Below are 26,340 nucleotides of genomic sequence, written 5' to 3'. Positions count from 1 at the left end.
TCTCCTCCCACTCCACCCAGCATTCTCCTAATGCTCCACCCAACATTCTCCTCCCACTCCACCCAGCGTTCTCCTAAAGCTTCACTCAACATTCTCCTAATACTCCACCCAACATTCTCCTACCACTCCACCCAGCATTCTCCTAATGCTCCACCCAACATTCTCCTACCTATGCTCTTGTTGTCCTCTCCAGGTGCTCTCTGGGTCCTCTCCAGGTGCTCTCCAGGTGCTCTCTGGGTCCTCTCCAGGTGCTCTCCAGGTGCTCTCCGGATCCTCTCCAGGTGCTCTCTGGGTCCTCTCCAGGTGCTCTTCGGTCCTCTCCAGGTGCTCTTCAGGTCCTTTGCAGGTGCTCTCTGGGTCCTCTCCAGGTGCTCTCCAGGTGCTCTCTGGGTCCTCTCCAGGTGCTCTCCAGGTGCTCTCTGGGTCCTCTCCAGGTGCTCTCCAGGTGCTCTCCGGATCCTCTCCAGGTGCTCTTCGGGTCCTCTCCAGGTGCGCTTCGGGTCCTCTCCAGGTGCTCTCTGGGTCCTCTCCAGGTGCTCTCTGGGTCCTCTCCAGGTGCTCTCTGGATCCTCTCCAGGTGCTCTCCAGGTGCTCCCTGGATCCTCTCCAGGCGCTCTCTGGGTCCTCTCCAGGTGCTCTTCGGGTCCTCTCCAGGTGCGCTTCGGGTCCTCTCCAGGTGCTCTCTGGGTCCTCTCCAGGTGCTCTCTGGGTCCTCTCCAGGTGCTCTCTGAGTACAGGGGGGTATAGGAGAGTGAGGACCTGTCCCCACCAGTCCTTACACAGTCAGTCTGGAACACAACAAATGTTCATGGAGCGCGCTGCAATATCGTTGTATTTTTATACCATGTATTACAGAATTACCTGCACTGTACCTGCCGAGGTGTGCAGCTTTGTGACCAGGAATGGTGTGATCATCGGGGGGGTTGGGGAGGTGGATAGACTTGTGTCTTTTTTCAACCAGACTAACTATGTAACTATGTGTGAAGAGTTAATTGCTGAGTTGCTGATTACATTGGATGTAGGAAGGAAGCAGCTGTGCTGAGCAAGAGGGGACGGCTATGGGCACCTACCCCCCCACTCCTACATACAACAAATCAGAGGCGGGATGACTGATCTCCCACAGTCCACTATAAAAACCTTTAGTACATTCTGCCAGCAGCCAGAGCAGAGGACAGTTCATCTCCTGGTAATTAGATCTCTGGGGTTCATTCCTGGGGGGAGGGGTGCCCCATAGAGCCCCCCCACACTACATTCTGTCATAGTGGAGGCAACAGATTTTATATTTTATCTCAGCCCCATTGGGGGGGTCACAAGGTGGGAAGAGATACAATCACTAGGAGGGGGGGGGGGGGTAATATCGGGACAGTGTCAGCTATCAATTCTGATTTTATAAAGTTATTTTTTAGGATTTATTTTGGTGTTGATATAATTGATACATAATTATTATTACATAACAAGACTGATGACATCATTCCTAATGATGAATTAAGTAACATAATGCAGCATCCTGCTTTGTTTGACTGTTTGTAATAATTTTGATGATTATATATTATTATTATTATTATTATTAATACCAGATATTTTTATGCTGTATGTAGTGCTGTTCAGTTTCTGTAGTATTGGAGGGCAAGCTGTGCGCTGCTGTTTGTTATATCGGTGTGCATTTGGTATTATTAGAGTTAGTGTTAGTTTGCTCATCTTTTTTCTTTTATCTTTATGTTATTATTATTTTATTAGTATGACAACAATTTTGTTTGCAGATTGCACAATTTGTGAATTATTATTACACATTATCATGTTTTATATGACATTTTTCTGTAATATCATTATTATTATTTTTTTCCTTTGATGTTACTATTTCATATATGTTCTGCTCTTCTGCTTTGTGATGAGTTATATTCAGGTAGTATTTCATGACACAATGTACCCAGCTATGTGTTAGCCCTGTGTTGATTTGGTATCAAATGGTTATTATTAGTGTGCTCAGATCTTTTTTTCTTATTATCATTTCATCAGTATAACAACAAATAGAATTTGTTTTGTATATATATATATATATATATATATATATATATATATATATATATATAAAATAAATAAATATTATTAATAAATAATATAATACAGATTTTCTCTAAATCCTTAAGGTTTTTTTGGCTGTTGCTTGGCAACTCGAAGTTTGGGCTTCATCAATAAATTTTCTATAGAATAAAGGTCTAGAGACTGGCTAGGCCACTCCATGACCTTAATGACCATTAGCAACCTATAGGAGGTTCCCATGTGTCCTAATTACCATAATCTGAGGTGTACGTTCCAGACCTACAAGTAAAACCTATGAGTTATTTTAGTTAAGGATATATATATATACAGTATATACTTATTTATTTATTTTTCCCATTTTTTAAAATGTTTTTTTTTTTTCTTCAAGGGGTCTGGATGCGATTATTGGAGACCATATCCAGACCTCCATACAGCTGTGCATCAACAGATCACTTCTCGTAATCAGTGCCGTAGATAAGGGGGTACCACCGGTCCTTTTGAATGGGGCCCGGGCCATCAGGGGGGCCCAGGCAGCTGGGTGAATCAGATGTGGACAGGGAGGATGATCACCCCGGTGGGAGGGAGGCAATTACTGGAACTGATCCCCAGTATGGCTCTCTCTCCAGCAGCTGAAATACGGATTCTCCTCCTCTTCCTCCTGCAAGCTTTCAGCTGCTGCAAGGAGAGCCATACCAGGGATCAGTTCCAGTAATTTCCCCCCCCCACACCGATCGACCCCCTGTGCTCCATACATTTCCCCCTACTGCCCAGGCCCCCGTGTGTGCCCCACCATACAGCTTCCCTTCTCTCCTTCCTATTGGCAGCTACAAGCACACAACAGGATTCTTTAGGATGGAGAGTGGGGGAATTGTCCGGTAATTTTGTCTCATTTACCAGCCCCTTCCTTTCCTGAATGAACACAATGAGTGATCGATACTCACTATGTTCAATCACAACTGAAGCATAGTAAACTTGGGGGGGCTGTCAGGTTGGCTGTATGGGGCCCCATGGATTCTAACAGCATTCCTGATGGAAGTGGTCAGGAGGGATCTCTGGTCTCCAAAGCTTCTAATGGGCATGGTCATGTTCAAAACCAATCATTACATTGTCTATGGCTCCGCCCGGCCTCCACTATGAAGGTATGGATTATATAAACATATACTGTAGTATACGTTTGATCACCTCTGTGGAGCAGAAAGGAACTTATTTGACTAATTCGAGAACATTGGACTGGCTTTATTGATTTATTTTTACCTTCCTCTGTGGATTAAGGTTGAGGGCATCCAAGTCTTTTGGAGGGGTGTGTGCCTTTTTTTCCAACCATGTGCCATTCCTTCTTCGCAGGTGATGTCTACAGACTACCAAGATTTGACTTACCTCCATAAGGCTATGGAAGAAAAAGAATGTAAGTATGTGGATCCAGAGGAAGAAGAGTTCTCTACAGATTTGGAGGTTGGAAAAGGAAGGCAGTTGGGTTCCTATGATCTGATAGGTCTGATGAGATATAGATTGGTCTGGTCTAGCTAGTGGTAGGTTTGTGGAGGGTTAAATACAGACAGATAGGAAACCAATTTCAGCATCAGTTTTGCGATTGATGGACCATGTAGAGGGTCACCGTGGTATGATAAGAAGCTCTCCTGATACCACCATGTACCAATTGGCCTGAATGCAGAACCCCCATTGTCCTGAATGCAGAACCCCCATTGTCCTGAATGCAGCACCCCCATTGTCCTGAATGCAGCACCCCCATTGTCCTGAATGCAGAACCCCCATTGTCATGAATGCAGCATTCCCATTGTCCTGAATGCAACACCCCCATTGGCATGAATGCAGCACCCCCCTTGCCATGAATGCAGACTCACAATTGCCATCAGTGCAGCCTGATCTCTGCCCATCTGCAGCCTCGGAAGGGAAGGGAGGGGGCGGGACGAGCACCAACAGATTACATACAGGAGAATCTCCTATTTTCTCAGCGGCCTCTTTAGTAGAAAGTGCCACCTCTTATAATGGACAAAACAGTAGTCCAATGGCAGCGCAGGATACAGGACTTCCTTTTACAGAGGCCGCCGTGTAAACGGGAAATACTATGTGTACGGCACTCATCCCACCCCCTCCCTGTCCCCTCCAAGGCAGCCAGCTAGGGTTGCCACCTCATCCCTTTAAACCCAAACACATATGAATTAAACAGAATCTAAGGCTAATTTAATGCAGATAAGACACCAAGAGAGTTTAATTACCACCTTAATCAACCACAGAACCTGTGTAATTCGTATGTGTTCGGTTTTAAGGGGATGAGGTGGCAACCCTACAGCCAGCATGTATATGTTTTGTGGCCCCCCGGCACCCGGGGATTCGTTGGGGGCCACAAATGATATACATGTCAAAATTACCAGGTGGGTTGTCTGGAACCGACCCACGGGCCAAGATTGGCCCGCGGGCTAGAATTTAGACATGCCTGATGTAGAGGGTCACCATGGTACAATAAGAAGGTCTTCTGATACCACCAAGTGCCAATTGTCCAAGTTCTTGTGTAGGAAATGGAATGAGGTTTTGTTGGCTGAGAAGTGAGAAGAATTGGCCATGTCTCCGTACTCTGGCAATATAAGGAACAATAGGCCAATTACTTGACGCCCATCACCCTCTGTGGGACACACGCTCATCCTACCTCTTATTGCAGGAGTGCTATGGCTGTGCTCCATCCTCTTGTCTCTTGACTGGAAGATGGTTTGTCAATAAATTTTCTAACTGAATGTATCAACTGGCCTCGTGAACGGTCTAATCATATGATTGGATGGGGTCTTGTTTTGTAGCACCACTGTTGGTCTGATGGTTATAGTTTAGCTCAGTTTGTGTGAATGTTCTGATGGTTTGGTCAGGAGAAGTTGGTCTCATCTTGTCAGGGCACTATGGACAGGTCCATGAATATCAAAAAATGTATTCAGTCCTGTTACTAATAATCTGTTTAATAATTGGTCTGGTCACAACAGGAATGGAAAGCCCTGGTAACCAACCCATCGGCATAGGATATTTCTATAGTTTTCTATTAACTGAATATACCTTGAACTAATCTTCGTTATTGGACCAGTTTGTTGTATCTTGGGTTGCGTTCAGTGGGCCAGGTAAAGGTTGGGGACTCCATGGTGTTTATGTGTGGATGAGAGTCGGAGCTGGTATCCCTTGTGGAGAGCATCTCTAGTCCTCTCAGGAATCCAGTATTCTTCTCTTTAACCAGAGCAACCATACAGTGTTGGGCCCAATGGTGGAAAAGTAATTCCCTATTCTTCATAAAGTGATCGTTCAATCAAAGTTTAGCTGTGCAGAGATTTTATGGCATCCCTGAGTGCGGTCCTGTGAACTTCTGATGCTCAGTCCTGTTGTGGTTCTGATTAATTACAGATTGGTCTGGTTCCAACACGTTCTCCTTTTTATCTTCTCACCTAGATACCAAGATGAACCTCTGCCTTTCCCAGCCCTCCTCCCGTCTCCTGTGTGCTCTGTGCTCCATCTGTGCCATTCTCCTTTCCATCATCATCATCCTCATCATCTCCTTCAGATGTAAGTGGGTACATTCTGGTATAGTCCATGATCATGTATCATCCCTACTGCACAGTCAAACCCAAATAGCCCTGTAGACTCTTCTGTGACCTCTTGATATGTCTTTGAGTGACCATTCTCCAAATCACCCAGCCTTATCCAATGTTCTACAACATCAGATTTTGGTCTCCTCCTGTTGTCTCTCAGTTATGTTAGGGTTCAGAAGTTTGGACAATGATCCTTCCAAAAGTCACTTTGCCGATAGCGGGAACTCCCTTACCACTTGATCCTCAGTCCTCCAGATGGACTCTTTTGTTGTTTATTTTACACACAGACAGAGGATTTCACACCAACATTACTACTACTACCATTTCCATGACAGAGGGTTTGTGAATTCAATATTTGCCCAGGAAAAGATGCACAATGGGGTTCTCACACCAGTCCATACTTCCTGTAGTGTTGCACAAGGAGCCGCAGTGTGCAGCGGGTGGAACAGGTGCTCTGCACCCCCGGGAGTGTGCAATTCCGCAGTGATCAGTTAGCAAAGTGGCCACATTAGATGACAAGGGTCACTGGAAAGGTCTATATACATGCTCTTCTTTTACAGGGTGAGTTGACAGGGTCACTTTAAGACACAGTAAATAAGCTTTAAACTTAAATCTAAATCAAGACCTCTATAGTTAAGGGCACTGTGGAGCAATTCATCCTCAAATATTACAGATAGCACTTTCACATTCATTTTCAGTTGCTCAGCTCCCCCTCCCAGCAGGGACTTAGTAGATCAGCTACCCATGCTCCCCTTACCAGCAGTGACTCAGCATCTCAGCTCCCGCTCCTAGCAGTGACTCAGTAACTCTTCCCCCTGCTCTATCCTCCAAGCAGTGACTCAGAAGCTCAGCTCCCCCTGCCCCCCCTTTCAGCAGGGACTCAGCAACTCATCTACTTCCACTTCTCCCCCCCAGTAGCAACTCAGCATTTTAATCCCTTCTCCTCAGAGGAGTGACTCAACAGCTCAGCTCCGCCTTCTTTACCTTCCCAGCAGTGGCTCCGCAGCTCAGCTTCACCTGCTCCCCCTTCCAGCAGTTACACAACAGCTTTGTTCCTGCTCTCAGCAGTGACTCGCCAGCTCTGCTCCTCCTACTCCCACTTCAGCTTTAAAGGGGTTCTAAAGGCTCAAGGTTTATTGCTGGGTCGCTCCCTTCTTATTGGCTGAGATAGCAGCGGGAGCCAATGGCACACTGCTTGAGGAGCCATATCTTCTCAGCTCTGTCTTACAAAGCTGATAATTTCTGTGTTTTTACCCCCACAGGCCCGGGTGAGAAACCTCCTGACCGCACCCTTGAGAATAAGATCGGGAACCTCAGTGACAGCATGAACTCCAGAGTGGCTCAGCTGATCCAGGACGGTGAGTGTCTCCTAGATAGACTGCTCTATAACTTCTCTGTCACCCATCACCCTCCAAATCTAAAAAAGCTGATGTTCTACAATGTCTGACTTTAGTTTCATCCTATTATCTCTGTAGATGGGATGATGGGAGCAATGCTGACTTGGAAATAACCTCTTCTAATCTTCTGTCCTACAGGGAGCAAGACGACAACGGAAAAATTACAGCAGCTGCATGACAATGTGAAAGCTATCCAGGCAGACACTGCTATAAGTAAAATGATGTTCTGAGTGGAGGGGGTGGGCAGCAGGGGACAGAGGGGTCATGTTGAGTGTGGGAGGGAGGACATGGTGTCTGGTGGTTCTCCAAAAGATGTGCATAGATAATGATGAATACGAGAGGGTGTATGTGGTGTTTGGTGGCTCTCCTTAAAGTGGAAGGATAATGATGAGTATGAGAGGGTGGACGTGGTGTTTGGTGGCTCTCCATAAAGTGGATAGATAATGATGAGTACGAGAGGGTGTATGTGGTGTTTGGTGGCTCTCCATAAAGTGGATAGATAATGATGAGTACGAGAGGGTGTATGTGGTGTTTGTGGCTCTCCATAAAGTAGATGGATAATGATGAGTACGAGAGGGTGTATGCGGTGTTTGGTGGATCTCCATAAAGTGGATGGATAATGATGAGTACAAGAGGGTGGACGTGGTGTTTGGTGGCTCTCCATAGAGGTGGATGGACAATGATGAGTGTTCCTGAACAGTGTGGAGGTTCCAGAATGACTAGGTGAGGCTGGTGAAGATGGTGGATGTCAGTCGTTGTGTGATAGGAAGGGTACAAGGATAATATTAAAATTAACCTGTTACAAACTTAAGAAGTTCAAACTGAGCAGAGGCAGAGGCCACCTTCATTCAAAACCATCATCAGATCCACAGATATATGCAGCTATTCATGTATGCAAAGCTCACTTTTTTTGTAAAAGTCTTTCTTGGCCTCCTCCATTCTAAATGAACCTCCATATTGCTCATTGAGTCCAGACATCACAAGAAAGGACCAATAGGGAAGCTAAGAAAGTTGGAAAAAGACAAGACTAGGCATGAATTCTGTAGGGAAGGTGGAGGTTTGCTTGTCACTTTGGTTTCTAATGTCTCTGGATCTCCTGATTATTTTAACATGCTGGGATAATATTGACTCGTGTGGATATTGTTGCTTAGGTGCGAAGAAGTGGTGCTTCCAAGGTACAGAGAATAGGTAGGATGAGTGGTACAAGGAGGTGACATGTAATGTTGGTAGGGGGTGAAGCTGTGGGATTAAAGTCAGGAGAAAATGGAATTGGAATGTTCAGAGTTGGTGAATGTGATGGTGGGGTGCTACTGGTGTTCAATGTGGTCAAAGTAAACCTTTTCTCTATTCTGACATTAAATGTTCGGCCTTAGAGCAGTCACCACAAGGAACCCATTGCTACCCCTCGTGTCCAGATATGCTCTTTATCTCCTCTGAGATTACCTTCACCTAGCATTGGGAGCCCTAATGTAGGCCATAAGCCTCAAGTCCATATATCCTTCTCTTGGACCACTGTGAGATTACCTTCACCTAGAATTGGGAGCCTCAACATATGCCATAATCCTCCATTGCGGAGATACTTTTCTTTGCTGCCTCAAAAATTACCATAATTTTGCACTGGAGGCTTCAATGTAGGCCATAGTCCTCCATTCAAGAAATTGTTCTCTTTTCCCCTTTGACTTGGCTTTAGAGGCCTCACCATAGGCCATAATGCTTCTCACCCACTGATCCCCTATCCAATGAGAGTGCCTTGCTGTTATATAATGTGATCCTGATTTTTTTTCCATGATGTTGGATGTTTAGTGACGATAAAGAAGTATGTTGCTGGTGTAACTTTTGAACATCTTTGATGGTGATTGTTGATGAATGTGGTGGATAAATGGCTAAGAATAGAATAAATGGGGTGGTGTCACCTGTTTATGAATATACATGACATTGGTTCAGAATGGTGATGCTTTATGAAGGTTATTTGGAATGTTGGTGAATGTGGTGAAAGACAAAAAAGTAGACTGAGAATTTCAGGACGATGCTGAGTGTTAATAAGTATGATGCCCTTGGAGTGTGGAGTAGTAAAGGTGGTCTTGACTGAGTGTTGGGGTTTATTACTGAGTTGATGTGGAGTGTAGGTGTCATGTGAAATGCAATGTTGTTGCCATGTAATGTGGAGTGTTGGTGTCATGTGATGCAGTCTTGGTGTCATGTGATCTGGAGTCTTGGTGTCATGTGACATAAAGTCTTGGTGTCATGTGATGTGAAGTGTTGGGGTCATGTGATGTGGGACGTTGGGGTCATGTGATGTGGGACATTGGGATCATGTGATGCGGAGTGTAGGTGTCATGTGATGTGGGACATTGGTGTCATGTGATGTGGAGTGTAGGTGTCATGTGATGTGGGACGTTGGGGTCATGTGACGTGGAGTGTAGGTGTCATGTGACATAGAGTGTAGGTGTCATGTGATGTGGAGTGTAGGTGTCATGTGATGTGGGACATTGAGGTCATGTGATATGGGACGTTGGGGTCATGTGATGTGGAACGTTGGTGTCATGTGATGTAGGGTGTTGGTGTTATGTGATGTGGGAGGTTGGGGTCATGTGATGTGGGAGGTTGGGGTCATGTGATGTGGGACATTGGGGTCATGTGATGTGGAGTGTAGGTGTCATGTGATGTGGGACATTGAGGTCATGTGATATGGGACGTTGGGGTCATGTGATGTGGAACGTTGGTGTCATGTGATGTAGGGTGTTGGTGTCAAGTGATGTGGGGTGTGGCTATCATGTGATATTAAGTTTTGGTGTCATGTGATCTGGCATTTTGGTTTTATGTGAGTGTTGGTGTCATGTGATGTGGGACATTTGGTCATGTGATGTGGATTGTTGGTGTCATGTGATGTGGGAGGTTGGGGTCATGTGATGTGGGACATTGGGGTCATGTGATTTGGAGTGTTGGTGTCATGTGATGTGGGAGGTTGGGGTCATGTGATGTGGGACATTGGGGTCATGTGATTTGGAGTGTTGGTGTCATGTGATGTGGGAGGTTGGGGTCATGTGATGTGGGACATTGGGGTCATGTGATGTGGAGTGTTGGGGTCATGTGATGTGGGACATTGGGTTCATGTGATGTGGAGTGTTGGTGTTATGTGATGTGGAAGGTTGGGGTCATGTGATGTGGGACATTGGGGTCATGGGATGTGGGACTTTGGGATCATGTGTTGTGGAGTGTTGGTGTCATGTGATGTGGGATGTTGGTGTCATGTGATGTGGGAGGTTGGGGTCATGTGATGTGGGAGGTTGAGGTTATGTCATGTGGGACGTTGGGGTCATGTGATGTTGGACGTTGGGGTCATGTGATGTGGGAGGTTGGGATCATGTGATGTGGGACGTTGGTATCATGTGATGTGGGACGTTGGGGTCATGTGATGTTGGACGTTGGGGTCATGTGATGTGGAGTGTAGGTCTCATGTGATGTGGGACGTTGGGTTCATGTGATGTGGAATGTTGGTGTCATGTGATGTGGGAGGTTGGGATCATGTGATGTGGGACGTTGGGGCCATGTGATGTTGGACGTTGGGGTCATGTGATGTGGGACGTTGGTGTCATGTGATGCAGGAGGTTGGGGTCATGTGATGTGAGACGTTGGGGCCATGTGATGTAGGAGATTAGGGTCATGTGATGTGGGACGTTGGTATCATGTGATGTGGGACGTTGGTATCATGTGATGTGGGAAGTTGGGGTCATGTGATGTGGGAGGTTGAGGTCATGTGATGTGGGAGGTTGAGGTCATGTGATGTTGGACGTTGGGGTCATGTGATGTGGGACATTGGTGTCATGTGATGTGGGACATTGGTGTCATGTGATGTGGGTCGTTGAGGTCATGTGATGTTGGACGTTGGGGTCATGTGATGTGGGACGTTGGGGTCATGTGATGTGGGAGATTAGGGTCATGTGATGTGGGACATTGGGGTCATGTGATGTGGGACGTTGGGGTCATCTAATGTGGGACGTTGGGGTCATGTGATGTGGGACGTTGGGGTCATGTGATGTGGGACGTTGGGGTCATGTGATGTGGGACGTTGGTGTCAGATGATGTGGGACGTTGGGGTCATCTAATGTGGGATGTTGGGGTCATGTGATGTGGGACGTTGGTGTCACATAATGTGGGACGTTGGTGTCATGTGATGTGGGACGTTGGGGTCACGTGATGTGGGACGTTGGGGTCACGTGATGTGGGACGTTGGGGTCACGTGATGTGGGACGTTGGCGTCAGATGATGTGGGACGTTGGGGTCATGTGATGTGGGACGTTGGTGTCATGTGATGTGGGACGTTGGTGTCATGTGATGTGGGACGCTGGGGTCATGAGATGTGGGACGTTGGTGTCAGATGATGTGAGACGTTGGGGTCATGTGATGTTGGACATTGGGGTCATGTGATGTTGGACGTTGAGGTCATGTGATGTTGGACATTGGGGTCATGTGATGTGGGAGATTAGGGTCATGTGATGTGGGACGTTGGGGTCATGTGATGTGGGAGATTAGGGTCATGTGATGTGGGACGTTGGGGTCATGTGATGTGGGAGATTAGGGTCATGTGATGTGGGACGTTGGGGTCATGTGATGTGGGAGATTAGGGTCATGTGATGTGGGACGTTGGGGTCATGTGATGTGGGACGTTGGGGTCATCTAATGTGGGACGTTGGGGTCATGTGATGTGGGACGTTGGGGTCATGTGATGTGGGACATTGGGGCCATGTGATGTAGGAGATTAGGGTCATGTGATGTTGGACGTTGGGGTCATGTGATGTGGGACGTTGGGGTCATCTAATGTGGGACGTTGGGGTCATGTGATGTGGGACGTTAGCGTCAGATGATGTGGGACGTTGGGGTCATGTGATGTGGGACATTGGGGCCATGTGATGCAGAGTGTTGGTGGCACGTGCTGTGAAATGTTGGTAAATGAGGTGTAATAAGTGGTACACGGGCAGAATCTCGGTGATGTTAGGTGTCAGGGATGGGTAGGTTGAAGTGTTGGAGTTGAGTGTGGGAGAAGATTTCTAGCCATCCTCTCTTTCCTATTTCAGGCACCCTGCAGAGTACTGTGAATAGGGCTCTCAATACCCTCCGGAGACTTTCAGATCAGGTGAAGAAGCTGCAGGTGAATGGTGAGTTTACTAAATGAACAGATTTCTGAGTCATTGGGGGAGAAAAAGATCCAAACTAAGTAGACCATACATGGTGTGAGCACAGAGAGGTCCCCAGGAGGAACCCAGTCATTAATTTACATCAGTCAATGGAGAATAATAAACATTTTGGATAGTCTATGGAATGGTTAGAACAAGTCGTCTCCAGAGGGAGGAGAGATCCTAGCTTAGACAGTTGTCACCAGAACCGATACAAAAAGTCCACATGTGGTGCTAAATGAGAAGTAAATCCAAGAAGGGAGAGTTGATGAACCCGTCACCAGCTTCAATGTGTATAAGAAAGTACACCTCACCACATGGAAATCCAATCTGCTTACCAGAAAGCTGAAAAAAGCAGGCATGTAATAGACCAAGACCAAGACCACAGCTCCGTTCTTCAGCTTTAAGTGGAATCCCAACCAGGATTGCGGCTAATCGTCAGACATTTTCATTCAGAAAAAACTTCTTTGAGCTCTCATATAGGATGTAATAACATTCACCCAGGTGGCCAGTGATACCCAATGAAAAGATAATGCAGCCAATAGTGAAGCTCGTAAAGTAGTATAAAAATTGTATTTGTAGTAACTTACATTTTAGTACAGGAACAAGTACATCATGATGTTCAAATGGCCGCGGCTCTCAGTGTGCTAGTGTCATCCTGACATGTTTCATCCAACAGTATTTTGTCAGAGGTGTGGCTATTAGACACTAGCACACCCTTTTATCCAAATAACCAATGACGATCATCCCGGAAGAACGAACCCCCGGGATGACACATCAGCCGGAAGTGAAGTCAGTGGAGCGCAACACGCACCGTGCTTGTGCTCCACCGCCTAACACGCCCTTTCATCTAAATGGCTAGTGACACTCATCACTGAAGGAAAAACCTCTGTGGTGGTGCGTCAGTCGGAAGTGAGGTCAGTGGAGCCCAACACGCACCGCCCTTGTGCTCCACCGCCGAACACGCCCTTTCATCTAAATGGCTAGTGATGCTCATCACTGAAGGACAAAGTGAGGTCAGTGGAGCGCAACGCGCACCACACTCCACCATCGAGCGGTCTCATATAGATGACAACACTCCAGAGAAGCACAGACCGGGGCGTGAAAAGTTGGATGGCGTTAAGTGAGCGTCATATATATTAGCAATCATTTAAAAAACCATGAATATAATACAGGCATTGAATGAACATAAAACAAACTTAATTGTGTCCTTAAAGGTAGATAGTATATTATTATAGGAGGCTCCCTAGGGAACAATCAGTAAAAACAATATTTAAAATGATGTTTAAACGAATACTAGTAAGAGGGCCATCAAGTGGCAGACCAGAGAAACTGCTAATGCAGATAAACCCAGATAGATCTGATAAGGAACGGAGAAATAATACTATTGACTGGATCAGCAATTATTAATAAAACTGTTAACATTCCAGTCAACATTTAACCCAAAGGGGGTACAACATTTGAGGTCATAGATCCAGCGAGTTTCCAACCACGAGATCCCTCTCTTTGTCACACTCCCTCGCCAATGAGGTGTAAATCGATCTATGGCTATGAAAGTGGCTCCTACTGGATTTATATTATGACATTCCAAGTAGGGAGGGGAAACAGTGTGTTTGGGGAACCCTTTCCTGATATTGGCCAGATGTTCCTTTATCCTAACGTTCATGGCTTGCATAGTGCGGCCTACGTATTGTAGACCGCATGGACATATCAATAAATAAACCACGTTTTTAGACGTACAGGTTAGAAAAGTATTGATATCGTACACCTTAGCAGTGATGTGAGACTTAAATTGACAGATTTTTCTATCTTTGTTTTTGTTAACATAACAAACGGCACATTTTTGACAAGAAAAAAGCTTTTAGAGTTTTGAGCTGTGGTCTTGGTCTTGGTTTATTACATGCCTGCTTTTGACAGAAGATCTAACCCTTTCATATTCCGACAGAAGAGAACCCGTTCGAGATCTTCATGATGTAGAAAATTCCTGTCATAGACTGGGGCATCCGTTTTTTGTTTCTTGATTCTCTGATTTTTCAACTCTCCACCTGACCGCCCCTTTCCGGCCACTCCCTCCTTTGGGCTGACTTTGTCCTTTCCCACCTGTAGGGTCTGTTGACTTCACCTGTCCATCGGGATGGAGCACCTTCCAGTCCAGCTGTTACTTCTTCCCTTTTGTTGAGAAGGCATGGAGTGAATCAAAGAAGTTCTGCAAGGACAAAAATGCCCATCTGCTGGTCATCAACACGGAAGCGGAGCAGGTTGGTGGCTGGTGAGGGATGTTTGGTGGGTCTTGGAGATTCTCAGCTCAGTGGCACAATTTACACTCTTGCACTTATTTTCATCTCCTTTATAAACTGGTCGCAAAAGTGTCTAATTTTTACAAAATTCGCATAGGCATTCGTCCAGTAAATCTCCATTCTTTGTGAATTGGGCAAAATAAATGTTGTTTAGTCTATTTTCTCTTCTGAACAAATGTTCTTTTTTTGTGGACAGTAGTAAAATACCATATTATGGCCACTAAATGGGGCTGGGGAGCATAGGAAATATGTAACAAGAAATACAATGTAACAATTCTGGAGAACACTAGAGAGAATTAGTAACTATGTGTAATTCCTTCTAGCATTCTATAGAGTTGTTGCATTGTATCTCTTGCTACAAAGACTTGGGTATTTCCTCTGCTCCTCAGCACCATCTAGTGGCCATAATGTGGTATTTTACCACTTCCTAAAATAAATGAGCAGAAGAGAAAATAGCCTAAAGAGCATTTGTTTTTGCCCAGCTTGCACAGGACAAATGTACATGTAGATTCGCTGGACAAATGGCTATACATTTTTTTTTAAAAGGGGTTTCATAATCCTGGAAATGGTGGTAAAAGAGCATTAAAGGGATGCTCCCCTAAACAAGGATTTTAGGATTGGGAACTGGGAAGAGGATGAAGATGGCTGAGGTCAGGATCCAAGGGCAGGTAGGTGGGTCACGGTGAGAAGAAGTTGAAGAGGGAAGTGTACCAGTGATGGTAGTCCTGATCTAGCACCCATAATAATGCCCACACTTGTAAGACATATTCTGCCCCTGAACAAAGAATTAGTGAGATCCCATCTGGAATAACAGACAGAACTGGACGGAAAGCAGAGAAGGGCCACCACATGGATATGAGGCATGGAGGAGCTCAACTATGAGAAGAAGAAGAGGCAATGATGATCACCATGTATAAATACATAAATGGTCCATATAGGGGAACTTGGTGAAATGTTGTTCACTTTAAGGTCCTGAGGGCACACTTTGACAAGTTTAACCTTTACATATGCAAAGGCTTCTTTGCAGTAAGAGCTGTGAAAACCTTGAATAGACTTTCTAAGGAGCATGGTTCTAGCCAGTTCTGTAGATTGCTGGATAACCCTAACCCTTGATGGACAGAATATAACGGGATATAAGGATTTAGGAGAAATAACACTGTAGATTGTTGATCCAGGAAGGATCTGATCTCTATAGAGGATCAGGAATTAATCTTTTTTCACTATTGGAGCAAATCAGAACACAATTTCTTTCTTCCTCCAGATCTGGATCCTCTAGATTTTGGGTTTTGAGAATGTAAGTGCATTTTCTTTCTGTTTGGTTAAACTCAATGTGTTATTTTTATTTTAAAAGACTCTTGGATGTGCATTTTAGTGAACACAATATACAGGGATTTGGGAAATGATTATCGACACAAACACACACATCTACACAGGTTGAACTGGATGGACTAGTGTCTATATTCAACCTTACCAACTATGTAACTATTTTTAATCCTGACTATTTAAATCTGTGAACCCCCATGTCCACCATGTTCGGTCAGGCCGATTTTCTGGGGAACATCTCAAAAAATTAGAATATCATCAAAAAGTTCATTTATTTTAGTAATTCAATTAAAAAAGTGAAACTCTTTTACATAGATGTGTTACACACAGAGTGATATCATATTTAAGGGTTCCTTTGGTCAATTATGGCTCAGGGGGACTCAGAGTCCACAGTCCACACTGTATTAGGCTGCTTACATAGAGGCCATGTATAGTGTATGACTGTGGACGGAGATAGATTGAGCTAAATTAGGCAGGCCGGTTAGTGGCAGTGTATTTGATATATATATATATATACAGTTTAGTGTGTGTGTGTATATATATATTCTGCATTTATTATAGACTCTATATACAGTCAGTGCAGGCAGTGTAGTATATAACACCTGTATTGAAGTGGTTAAGGGGAACCCTGCACCAAAATTAAAATAAAAATGCCATGGGTAGGGATGAGCCGAACACCCCCCTGTTCGGTTCGCACCAGAACATGCGAACAGGAAAAAAGTTCATTCGAACACGCGAACACCGTTAAAGTCTATGGGACACGAACATGAATAATCAAAAGTGCTAATTTTAAAGGCTTATATGCAAGTTATTGTCATAAAAAGTGTTTGAGGACCTGGGTCCTGCCCCAGGGGACATGGATCAATGCAAAAAAAGTTTTAAAAACTGACGTTTTTTCGGGAGCAGTGATTTTAATAATGCTTAAAGTCAAACAATAAAAGTGTAATATCCCTTTAAATTTCGTACCTGGGGGGTGTCTATAGTATGCCTGTAAAGGGGCGCATGTTTCCTGTGTTTAGAATAGTCTGACAGCAAAATGACATTTCGAAGGAAAAAACCCATTTAAAACTACCCGCGGCTATTGCATTGCCGACAATACACATAGAAGTTCATTGATAAAAACGGCATGGGAATTCCCCACAGGGGAACCCCGAACCAAAATTTAAAAAAAAAAATGACGTGGGGGTCCCCCTAAATTCCATACCAGGCCCTTCAGATCTGGTATGGATATTAAGGGGAACCCCGGCCAAAATTTAAAAAAAAAATGACGTGGTGGTCCCCCCAAATTCCATACCAGATCCTTCAGGTCTGGTACTGATTTTAAGGGGAACCCCGCACCAAAAAAAAAAAAAAAAACGGCGTGGGGTCCCCCCAAAAATCCATACCAGACCCTTATCCGAGCACGCAACCTGGCAGGCCGCAGGAAAAGAGGGGGGGATGAGAGTGCGGCCCCCCCTCCTGAACCGTACCAGGCCACATCCCCTCAACATTGGCAGGGTGCTTTGGGGTAGCCCCCCAAAACACCTTGTCCCCATGTTGATGAGGACAAGGGCCTCATCCCAACAACCCTGGCCGGTGGTTGTGGGGTTCTGCGGGCGGGGGGCTTATCGGAATCTGGAAGCCCCCTTTAACAAGGGGACCCACAGATCCTGCTCCCCCCTGTGTGAAATGATAAGGGGGTACTCACCCCTACCATTTTACTAAAAAACTATGTTAAAAAATATGTTAAAAATGACAAGAGACAGTCTTTGACAATTCTTTTATTTAAATGCTTCTTCTTTCTTCTATCTTCCTTCATCTTCTTCTTCTGGTTCTTCTGGCTCTTCTGGTTCTTCTCTCTTCTTCTCCTCAGGCCGCTCCACACCCATGGCATGGGGGGAGGCTCCCACTCTTCTCTTCATCTTCTTCATCTTCTTCTCTTCTTCTCTCCTTCTCTTCTTCATTTTCTTCTCCGGGCCGCTCCGCATGCATGCTGGCATGGAGGGAGGCTCCCGCTGTGTGACGGCGTCTCCTCCTCTGACGGTTCTTAAATAACGGGGGCGGGGCCCCCGGTGAACCCGCCCCCTCTGACGCACGGGACATGATGAGACTTTCCTGTGGCATTCTCCGTGATGTCACAGGGAAGTCCCGTCAAGTCACCATGCGTCAGAGGGGGGCGGGGTCACCGGGTGACCCCACCCCCCATTATTTAAGAACTGTCTGACGAGGAGACGCCGTCACACAGCGGAGCCTCCCTCCATGCCTGCATGGATGCGGAGGGGCCCGGAGAATAAAATGAAGAAGAGAAGAAGAGAAGAAAAGAAGAAGAGAAGAAGAAGATGAAGAGAAGAGCGGGAGCCTCCCCCCATGCCATCGTTGTGGAGCGGCCCGAGGAGAAGAAGATAGAAGACGCCGCGGAGGAGATGCTGGACGAGAATGCTGGAGGAAGAACCAGAAGAAGAAGATGAAGGAAGATAGAAAAAAGAAGCATTTAAATAAAAGAATTGTCAAAAACTGTCTCTTGTCATTTTTAACATTTTTGACAGTTTTTTAGTGAAATGGTAGGGGTAAGTACCCCCTTACCATTTCACACAGGGGGGGCCGGGATCTGGGGGGTGTTAAAGGGTGCTTCCAGATTCCGATAAGCCCCCCGCCCGCAGACCCCCAAAACCATCAGCCAGGGTTGTGGGGATGAGGCCCTTGTCCTCATCAACATGGGGACAAGGTGTTTTGGGGGGCTACCCCAAAGCACCCTCCCAATGTTGAAGGCATGTGGCCTGGTACGGTTCAGAAGGGGGGCGCACTCTCGTCCCCCCCTCTTTTCCTGCGGCCTGCCAGGTTGCATGCTCGGATAAGGGTCTGGTATGGAATTTTGGGGGGACCCCACGCCGTTTTTTTTTTTGGCGCGGGGTTCCCCTTAACCACTTCCCGACTGCCGCATGACTATATACGTCCTAAGTTTGAACGGGGATATCGTTGTTATGGCAGCAGCTAGCTGCCATAACCCCGGTATCCCCGTTTTCGTGCGGCGGCCGGCTTTCAGATAAAAGTGGTCCCTGCGGCGGATTCGCCGCGAGATCACTTTTATCGGTGGCGGGAGAGGGGTCCCCCCTCCCGCCGCGATCCGGTGCCCTCCGCTGCTTACCGGAGCCGTCGGTAGCGGCGGAGGCGATCGCATCCTCTTCCGTGGTTTGTCTGGAGACGAGTGAGGCCAAGATGGCGCTCACTCGTCTCCATGACACTGCTGGGCGGAAGCGACGTCAAAACGTCACTTCCGTCCATGCCTCTTAAAGGCATATTTTTTCAAATGTCATTTTTCTAAATGACTTTTTTTTTTTTTTTTTTTAATTGCATTTTAGTGTAAATATGAGATCTGAGGTCTTTTTGACACCAGATCTCATATTTAAGAGGTCCTGCCATGCTTTTTTCTATTACAAGGGATGTTTACATTCCTTGTAATAGGAATAAAAGTGACACAATTTTTTTTTTAAACAGTGTAAAAATAAATAAAATATTGTAAAATAAATAATAAAAATAAAAAAAAATTTTTTAAAACCCCCCTGTCCCGACGAGCTCGCGCGCAGAAGCGAACGCATACGCGAGTAGCGCCCGCATATGAAAACGGTGGTCAAACCACACATGTGAGGTATCGCCGCGACCGGTAGAGTGAGAGCAATAATTCTAGCCCTAGACCTCCTCTGTAGCGCAAAATATGCAACCTGTAGAATTTTTTAAACGTCGCCTATGGAGATTTTTGAGGGTAAAAGTTTGACGCCATTCCACGAGCGGGCGCAATTTTCAAGCATGACATGTTGGGTATCAATTTACTTGGTGTAACATTATATTTCACAATATAAAAAAAAAAATTGGGATAACTTTACTGTTGTTTTATTTTTTTATTCAAAAAAGTGAATTTTTTCCAAAAAAGTGCGCTTATAAGACCGCTGCGCAAATACGGTGCAAAAAAAAGTATTGCAATGACCGCCATCGTATTCTCTAGGGTGTTAGAAGAAAAACCATATATAATGTTTGGGGGTTCTAAGTAATTTTCTAGCAGAAAAACCTGTTTTAAACATGTAGACACCTAAAATCCAAAACGAGGCTGGTCCTTAAGTGGTTAAAATCCATACCAGACTTGAAGGGTCTGGTATGGAATTTAGGGGGACCCCCACGTCATTTTTTTAAAAAAAATTTGGCCGGGGTTCCCCTTAATATTCATACCAGACCTGAAGGGCCTGGTATGGAATTTAGGGGGACCCCCACGTCATTTTTTTTTTAAATTTTGGTTTGGGGTTCCCCTGTGGGGAATTCCCATGCCGTTTTTATCAATGAACTTCTATGTGTATTGTCGGCAATGCAATAGCCGTGGGTAGTTTTAAATGGGTTTTTTCCTTCGAAATGTCATTTTGCTGTCAGACTGTTCTAAACACAGGAAACATGCGCCCCTTTACAGGCATACTATAGACACCCCCCAGGTACGAAATTTAAAGGAATATTACACTTTGATTGTTCGACTTTAAGCATTATTAAAATCACTGCTCCTGAAAAAACGGACGTTTTTAAAACTTTTTTGTATTGATCCATGTCCCCTGGAGCAGGACCCAGGTCCCCAAACACTTTTTATGACAATAACTTGCATATAAGCCTTTAAAATTAGCACTTTTGATTTCTCCCATAGACTTTTAAAGGGTGTTCCGCGACATTCGAATTTGCCGCGAACACCCCAAATTGTTTGCTGTTCGGCGAACTTGCGAACAGCCAATGTTCGAGTCGATTTCGAATGAGTTCGACTCGAACTCGAAGCTCATCCCTAGTCATGGGGTCCCCCCCAAAATCCATACCGGGCCCTTCAGGTCTGGTATAGATTTTAAGGGAAACCTTGCACCAAAATTTTAAAAAACAATGGCGTAGGGGTCCCCCCAAAATCCATACCAGACCTTTATCCGAGCAAGCGGCCATGGAAGGCCAGGAAAAGGGGGGGTGGGTGCCCCCCCTTCCTGAACCATACCAGGCCACTTGCCCTCAACATGGGGGACCCCTGGTATAGATTTTTGGGGGGGACTCCCACACCGATTTTTTTTCAATGGTTTTCCGTCTATATTGCCGGGAGCCGACAATACATTACAGCCACAAGCAATTTTAAATTACATTTTTTCCTTTAGGAATTAAACTTTGCTGCGGGACTGTAATAAACGTCGGAGAGATGTGCTACTTTACAGGCAGACTAAGGGGACCCCCACGTTAAAGAAATATTACATTTTTTTGCTTCACTTTAAGCATTATTGAAATCACTCCTACTGAAAAAACAGACGTGTTTAAATTTTTTTTTGCATTGATTCATGTCCACTGGGGCAGGACCCGGGTCCCCAAACACTTTTTATGGCAATAACTTGCATATAAGCCTTTGAAATTACCACTTTTTATTTTTCATGTTCATGTCCCATAGACTTTAATGGTGTTCGTATGTTTGCACAAATTTTTTGTCTGTTCGCATGTTCTGGTGTCAACCGAACTGGGGGGAGAGGTGTTCGGCTCATCCCTACTCTCCATAAAGCTTGTCAACAGAGGGAAGCATGAAGTGCTCAAGGATTTCCTGCTAGAGGTCTGCGCTGGCTTTGGACTTGATAAAACACAGCGGACCAAAACCAGCAGATGACACGGCTCCCCAAATCATCACAGACTGTGGAAAATGTTGCATTACTTTCGGAAATCAGGAAATCAAGGTCCCAGATTCTGGAGGAGGGGTGGAGAGGCACAGAATCCAAGTTGCATGAGGCCCAGTGTGAAGTTTATAGTCAGTGAATATTTGGGGAGCCATGTCATCTGCTGGTGTTGGTCCACTGGGTTTTATTAAGTCCAAAGTAAGCAGCTTTTTGATTTCAATTGCTGAAATAAATGAACTTTTTGATGATAGTCTAGTTTTTTGACATGCACCTGTATGTGGGATATAGATTTTGTACTGTAAGTTGGCCATTAGTGGCTTAACCACTCTTTGGGGTTTTCTATGTATCATAGCTGCTTCTCTACCCATACAAGCCAATGGGAATACAAAAGCAGCTTCAAGCAGGTCAAATGTGGGTCAGGAGGATCTCAAATGGACCGGTAAGGACATTACCTAAAACTGAAATGTCCGTACCCAAATTGAGCATTTATAGCTAGTTGTAGACAGCCTGATCTTTGTATGTTACCTGGGTTTGTCCTAAGCTCAGCACGTTGATTGCTTCTGTTCTCTAACATATTGCGAAGAATGAAGATACAACGCATGGGGTTGTTGAGATTTATTCTGCCTAATGCCTTAGACAATCACTGAGGGGCTTATGGCAGTGATGGGATCTGGGAAAGAGGATTAATATTTGGAGAGACCCTGTAGTCAGTTCTTTCATTCCCTTGGGAGTATGAGGCTCCAGAAGGATCCTTGTCTTGTCTGCTCTGTTGGTGAGGATGTGATTACAGCAGGATCCAGTTTTCTCCTCCCAGGCTACTGTCTGGGGAAGGTGTAGCATCAGAGAGGTCGTCTTTGCCTCCCAGGCCCTTTGCTTGGAGGATGAAGCCAGAGCTGGGAAAGGGTCTTAGTTTTCATAGCTGCCCATATACAGTATGGGCTTTTAGTGTCTCGAACTGGCCTGCCGCAGAGGCCTAAAGAGTTCTATCATGACCTGTGGCAGAGGCCAAAGAAGTTGAAAGGTAGCCATCCATCTGCACCTACAGAATTTACACTGGTCCGTGGCAGAGACCTAAAGAGCCCTACAGCTGACCCGTGGCAGAGGTCTTGGATACTGGAAGATAGTAGCCCTTCTGGGCCTAAAGAGTTCTGTGAGAAGTCTACTTATTGAAGAGAATTTTGGGGTATCCTGTACTCCTTACCCCCTAAGACAATTGAGCCAATAGATTGCAAGAAAAAGATTGAAGATACGGTCTGTCATTTTTGACAGACCAGTGAGTGTTTAGATGCATCCACAGGACAGGTCAATGTCAGGAAAGCTAGGAGGGTTCCTAAACATCCAATAATATTTAAATGCTTCAATGGTTAACACCTATCAATAAATTCTGAGTAATCTCAGATGCGTCTCAAACTGATGTAAAAGCACACTCATCGGCCCAACCCAAAGCTATCGACACAGGCCCTTCTGTAATGGACCCCTTCCACTGGAGGTAGAATGGTCTTTTCTTGTCCTTCAGATGATGCTCTCTTGTCATCTTGTGAAGGCTTTTCACTCTCGTTGGATTGATTTATACCTTGTCCCTAATTCATGATACATACAGTATAAACTAAACCAGTCCAGTTTTTATAACTTTTAGCTGTTAGAGACTTTCCATGGAATTTATTCACCTAGAACTTGGGAGTCTTTGTCCTCCACAAACCACTTGCCGACCGGCTCCTGTACATATACGTTGGCACTTTGAAGATGGCTGCCATAACCGAGGTATCCATCTTTTCAGTGAGCGGTTCTGTTAATGATAATGGTGGTCTCTGTGGCGGATTCACCGCAAGATCACCGTTATTGGCAGCGGGAGAGGGGCCACCCCCCTCCCGCCGCTCTCCCTCGCCCTCCACCGCTTACTGGAGCCATCGGCAGTAGCGGAGGCGATTGGGACCTATCTGTGGCTTGGTATGGAGACGAGTGAGAGGAAAATGGCCCCCATCCGTCTCCATACCATAGTAGGGCGGAAGCGACATCAAAACGTCACTTTTGCCCATACGTCTTAAAGGCACATTTTTTTGTTGTCATTTTTTCAAATGACAATTTTTTTTTCTTTTATTGCATTTAAGTCCAAATATGAGATCTGAGGACTTTTTGACGCCAGATCTCATATTTAGGAGGACCTGTCATGCTTTTTTCTATTACAAGGGATGTAAAGCGCCCGGTCCCGATGAGCTTGCATGCAGAAGTGAACGTATACGTGAGTAGCGCCTGTCAAACCACACATGTAGGTATCGCCGTGATCGTTAGAGTGAGAGCAATAATTCTAGCCCTAGACCTCCTCTGTAACTCAAAACATGCAACCTGTAGAATTTTTTAAACGTCGCCTGTAGAGATTTTTGAGGGTAAAAGTTTGACCCCATTCCACGAGCGGGCACAATTTTGAAGCATGACATGTTGGGTATCAATTTACTCGGCGTAACATTATCTTTCACAATATAAAAAAAATTGGGCTAACTTTACTGTTGTCTTATTTTTTTATTCAAAAAAGTGAATTTTTTCCAAAAAGTGCGCTTGTAAGACCGCTGTGCAAATACGGTGTGACAAAAAGTATTGCAATGACCGCCATTTTATTCTCGAGGGTGTTAGAAAAAAAATGTAGAATGTTTTTAACTTGTAAACACTGAGTCTGAAAAAGAGGCTCGATCTTTAAGTGGTTAATGGTCAGCCCATTGGAAGGGGACACTGGACATTCAGAGGGGATGCTAAGAGCATAAAAGAGATGGGAGGTCTCACTCAGGATGAAAGCTTCATAAACTGTCTGGTAAAAGATACATGGATACAATGTGGTTACAGTATTGATGGTGTCTTGTAGAACTTCGTGTTTGGCATATCAAAGGGGAAGTACACCTGGATTGGACTGACGGACGTGTCAGGAGACTGGAAATGGGTGGATGGAACTGATTATAATTCTACACCAAAGTGAGTATGGAACCCCCCACAATAGGAAAGGAAAGGTAGCATTTGGCCTGCTTTGCCTGCAGTTCAAACTCACCTCAATAAGACATGATGCATCCAAAGCAGCTCAAACTCATCCTCCAAATTAAAAAATACTAGTCAATTGAAGACCATGATATTTCACTGACCTGTGTTTGAGCTGTGTTCCAAACGCACATCAAACACAGGAAAACGGTGACTATCACCAGGAGCTTTTATAAAGTTGGTGGCTTTGGCCCTGTATGTCCTTCAGGGTGGAGATGCTCATTTGTTTGTCTTATTAGTGATCATGGCACTGTGATTTCTTCAGGGTGCAGATGTGTTTGTCTTATAGGTGACTGTGGCACTGTGAGTCCTTCAAGATGGAGATGCCCTTTTTTTTGTCCTTTTAGTAACCATGGCACTGTAGGTCCTTTATTGTGGAGATGCTCATGTGTTTGTCTTATTAGTGACCATGGCGCTGTGATTACCTCAGGGTGGAGATGTGTTTGTCTCATAGGTGACCATGACGCTGTAGGTCCATCAGGGCGGAGATGCCCATGTATTTGTCCTGCAGGTGACCATGAAGCTGTAGGTCTTTCAGGGTGGAGATGATCATGTCATGTGTTTATCTTATAGATGACCATGATGCTGTAGGTCCTTCAGGGTGGAGATGCTTATTTGTATTTGTCTTATAGGTGACCATGACGCTGTAGGTCCTTTAGAGTGGAGATTCTCATTTGTGTTTGTCTTATAGGTGACCATGGTGCTGTGAGCCCTTCAGGGTGGAGATGCTCATGTGTTTGTCTTATAGGTGTCCATGGTGCTGTTGGTCCTTCAGGATGGAAATGCTCATGTGTTTGTCCTATAGGTGACCATGGTGCTGTAGGTCCTTCAGGGTGCAGATTCTCATTTGTGTTTGTCTTATAGGTGACCATGGTGCTGTGAGCCCTTCAGGGTGGAGATGCTCATGTGTTTGTCTTATAGGTGACTATGACACTGTGAGCCCTTCAAGGTAGAGATTCTCACTTGTGTTTGTATTTTAGGAATTGGGCACCAGACCAGCCTGATCAGTATTATGATGATGGATTTTTTGAAGACTGCGCCCGCATGGACTGGGATGGCCGATGGCACGATGAGGACTGCTCCCGTGCGTACAACTACATCTGTGAGATGGACATGATATGAGGAGTGATGGGACACTAAGGGGACCTTGTCATAATGATTACTTTTTCTATCGCTGAGTCCCAGCTGAAGGACCCTATTCATGGAGGTTGGAAGTCATAACATACCTCTATGTAGCGCCATTGTTCTATTAGTCCATTAAAGGCTGCTTTAGGGTGGAGTGAGTCCACCAGCCTCTTCCTTACTTTCCACCATTTTTTTCCATGTTCCCCCTGCATTCTGCTTGAAGTCACCAGTAAAGCGACAGAAAAGGACTTCAAGAATTAGTACCTCCCATAAGTGAGGGCCCAACATTGAGTCCTCATGATTTGCTCCTGTAGGCATATAATTGTGTCTGAGGTTCTCCAAAATATTTAGGATGTCAGAGAATCACACACCTAAGCAACTCCTCTAAATAACATCAGCAGCTCTGATTAGGGTTTAGGAAGGGGTGGAGAACTTTGCCAAGCTTGATTTTTCAGAATATTTACAATTATTCTCTAATTTTGCCATGAGACAGAGGAGATGAAATGATCTTTTATAGTCAGGAGGGTGCAGTGCCCTTGGTGCTCCAGACATGGCTTTCTTTAGAAACAAACCCACACCAGATCCTGATGTAGTGTGACATGGCTTTGTTAAGAAGGACATAGCAACAACAATGCTGTCAACAAAGCCAAGTGATTCTCATGTGCACTCTGACATATCCGTCACATGACTTTGTTTATGAACAAAGAATCGGGATTACCATTGGGCTGATTTTGTAGCAT

At 45.2% G+C, this 26,340-nt stretch overlaps 1 protein-coding gene across 2 annotated transcripts; it reads left to right on the top strand.

Moving 5' to 3' along the window:
* The first annotated feature begins 942 nt into the window (after nucleotides 1-942).
* LOC141133881 (asialoglycoprotein receptor 1-like) lies at nucleotides 943-25,774 on the top strand. Of its 2 annotated transcripts, XM_073623479.1 has the most exons (9): nucleotides 950-1,186; nucleotides 3,385-3,445; nucleotides 5,482-5,595; nucleotides 6,884-6,979; nucleotides 7,157-7,231; nucleotides 12,094-12,174; nucleotides 14,299-14,450; nucleotides 24,309-24,415; nucleotides 25,456-25,774. In XM_073623479.1, exons 1-9 carry the CDS (start codon nucleotides 1,106-1,108, stop codon nucleotides 25,595-25,597), a joined length of 909 nt encoding a protein of 302 aa, XP_073479580.1. In that variant the 5' UTR covers nucleotides 950-1,105; the 3' UTR covers nucleotides 25,598-25,774. The 2 variants fall into 2 exon arrangements, with proteins under 2 accessions (XP_073479581.1, XP_073479580.1); XM_073623480.1 differs by lacking the exon at nucleotides 5,482-5,595 and having other exon boundaries at nucleotides 943-1,186.
* The last annotated feature ends 566 nt before the right edge of the window (nucleotides 25,775-26,340 follow it).

Source organism: Aquarana catesbeiana, linkage group LG03 (genome assembly GCF_042186555.1).
Source record: "Aquarana catesbeiana isolate 2022-GZ linkage group LG03, ASM4218655v1, whole genome shotgun sequence".
NCBI lineage: Eukaryota > Metazoa > Chordata > Amphibia > Anura > Ranidae > Aquarana > Aquarana catesbeiana.
The sequence above is the reverse complement of the archived record's forward strand: the minus strand, read 5'-3'. Positions and strand labels throughout refer to the sequence as shown.